Raw genomic sequence first — 2,327 nt, forward strand, 5'->3', positions numbered from 1 at the left:
TTTGTGATTTCATATAAATTTTAGGATTATTTGTTCTAGTTCTGTGAAAAATGCCATTGGTATTTTGATAGGAATTGCACTGAATTTATACATTGCTTTGAGCAGTATGCACATTTTAACAATGTTAATTCTTTCTATCCATGAGCACAGTATATGCTTCCATTTATTTGTATCTTCTTCAGTTTCTTTCTTCAATGTCTTATAATTTTCTGAGTACAGGTCTTTTACCTCCTTGGTCAAATTTATTCCGAGAGTTTTTTTTGTTTGTTTGTTTTTGCAATTGTAAATGGGATTGTTTTCTTTATTTCTCTTTCTGGTAGTTCATTATTGGTGTATAAAAATGCAACCAATTTCTGGATATTAATTTTGTATCCTGCTACTTTACTAAATTCATTTATCAGTTCTAATAGTTTTTTGGTGTAATCTTTCATGTTCTCTCTGTATAGTACCATGTCATCTGTAAATAATGAGTTTTACTTCTTCTTTTCCAATTTGAATGCCTTTTATTTCTTTTTCTTGTCCGATTGCTGTGGCTAGGACTTCCTCATTGAATAAATATTTATTGAGAACACACTGTGTGCCCCACACAGCTAGGCACTGGGCATATAAAAAGTGCTTCTGTCCTCATAAAGTTGACACACTGAGCCATTTTGAGCCCACCTGGCCCAGCCATCTTCACTTTTGTCTTAGCAAGCGGTCATATTCCCCTTATGTTTCTAAAGCATGGTCTCTTTTTCCTCTGTGGACAGGCCATTCTTAGTCATGAGGGTGGCCCGTGATCATTTCTGCATCTTCCTGACTTCATGCAGCTGAGAGAAAATTTCCAGCCCAAGACAGAGTAATATTTGCACCCATAGCCCTCTCCTGCTCTGTCAGATTCCATCCCAGACATTTATCTCCTTCTTCAAGAAATTCTGTGGACATGAACAACCTCTGGACAATGAATGGGGCATGGAGAGGCATGATGGGACTACAGAACATTGTCATGTCAGTAGCTGGTCTGTATTGCAGTAGAGAGAACCCAGGTTCTAGAATCATATAGAACTGGGTTTGAATCCAGGATCCGTGACTCCAAGACTGTGTGCCCTTCAGGAAGTATCTTAATCTCTGCAAGCCTCCATTTCCCTCCTCTGTGACACAAGGACAGTAATTCTCTTGTAGCAGAGTGGCCATGAGAGTCAGAGATCATACAGCAGGTGCTAAAATCTTGTTTCTGTTCTAGTGACGTCAGTGGAGGGTTGCCGAGCATGAACGCAACTGTCATAGCCTGGAGCACTGCACTTACACCAACGAATGAAAGTAACCAGGCCATTCCTAAATGTGATCCGGTGATGCTGATCCCAGCCCTTCCAGTCTTCATCATTTCCCTGATTGGGCTGGCAGGAAACACGGTGGTGCTGTGGATCCTGAGCTCCCACATACGGAGGAACACCTTCTCTGTCTACATCCTCAACCTGGCAGGAGCTGACTTCCTTTTCCTCTGCTGCCAGATTATTTGTTCACTGGAGATACTCATCAAATATTTCCATTCCATCTCCATTGGCATACCCTGCTTTCTCATTACTGTGTCAATCTTTGCCTACGTTGCAGGCCTCAGCCTTCTCAGCGCCATTAGCACTGAGCGCTGCCTTTCCGTCCTGTGCCCCATCTGGTACCGCTTCCACCGTCCTAGACACATGTCAGCTATCATGTGTGCCCTACCCTGGACGCTGTGTCTGCTGCTGAGCACCCTGAATGGAAACTACTGTGGCTTCCTGTTTAGGAATCGTGACAAAGATTGGTGTCAGGCATTTGATTTCATCATTCTTGGGTGGCTGATTTTCTTATTTGTGCTTCTCTCAGGGTCCAGCCTGGCCCTGGTCACCAGACTGCTGTGTGGCTCCCAGCGGGTGCAGCTGACCAGGCTGTATGTGACCGTCCTGCTCACAGTGCTGGTCTGCCTCCTCTGTGGCCTGCCCTTTGGCTTCAAGTGGTTTCTGTGGTATTGGATGGAACATCCTTGCAGCATGTTCTCACATTTTCTTAAAAGGACTGGTATTATCCTAGCTAGTCTTAACAGCAGTGCCAACCCCATCATTTACTTTTTTGTTGGCTCCTTTAGACAGCAGTGGAAGCAGCAGCATACCCTGAAGTTGGTTCTCCAGAGGGCTTTGGAGGACGTAACCGAGGAGCAGAAAAGTAGAGGAAGCCTTCCTCAGGAAACCAGGAAGATTTCGAGAAGCAATTTTATGTAGTGATTCTGTATCATACAGGGTTCAGTCACAGAAGTAGTACTTATAAAAGTTTATGTGTACAATTGTGTAAGGACACACACACACACACACACA

The 2,327-nt window shown here is 43.6% G+C and overlaps 1 protein-coding gene across 1 annotated transcript in view; it reads left to right on the plus strand.

Annotated features, from left to right (window-relative positions):
* The window catches only part of LOC109387464 (mas-related G-protein coupled receptor member X2-like), a 5,195-nt gene extending 2,961 nt beyond the window's left edge, over window positions 1-2,234 (plus strand). Inside the window, exon 2 of the mRNA XM_019651363.1 lies at window positions 1,223-2,234. Coding sequence (XP_019506908.1) covers window positions 1,223-2,234 — 1,012 coding nt within the window. The remainder of the gene's footprint in view (window positions 1-1,222) is intronic.
* Window positions 2,235-2,327: the final 93 nt, after the last annotated feature.

This window comes from Hipposideros armiger, unplaced genomic scaffold, assembly GCF_001890085.2.
Source record: "Hipposideros armiger isolate ML-2016 unplaced genomic scaffold, ASM189008v1 scaffold_159, whole genome shotgun sequence".
Classification (NCBI taxonomy): Eukaryota; Metazoa; Chordata; class Mammalia; order Chiroptera; family Hipposideridae; genus Hipposideros; species Hipposideros armiger.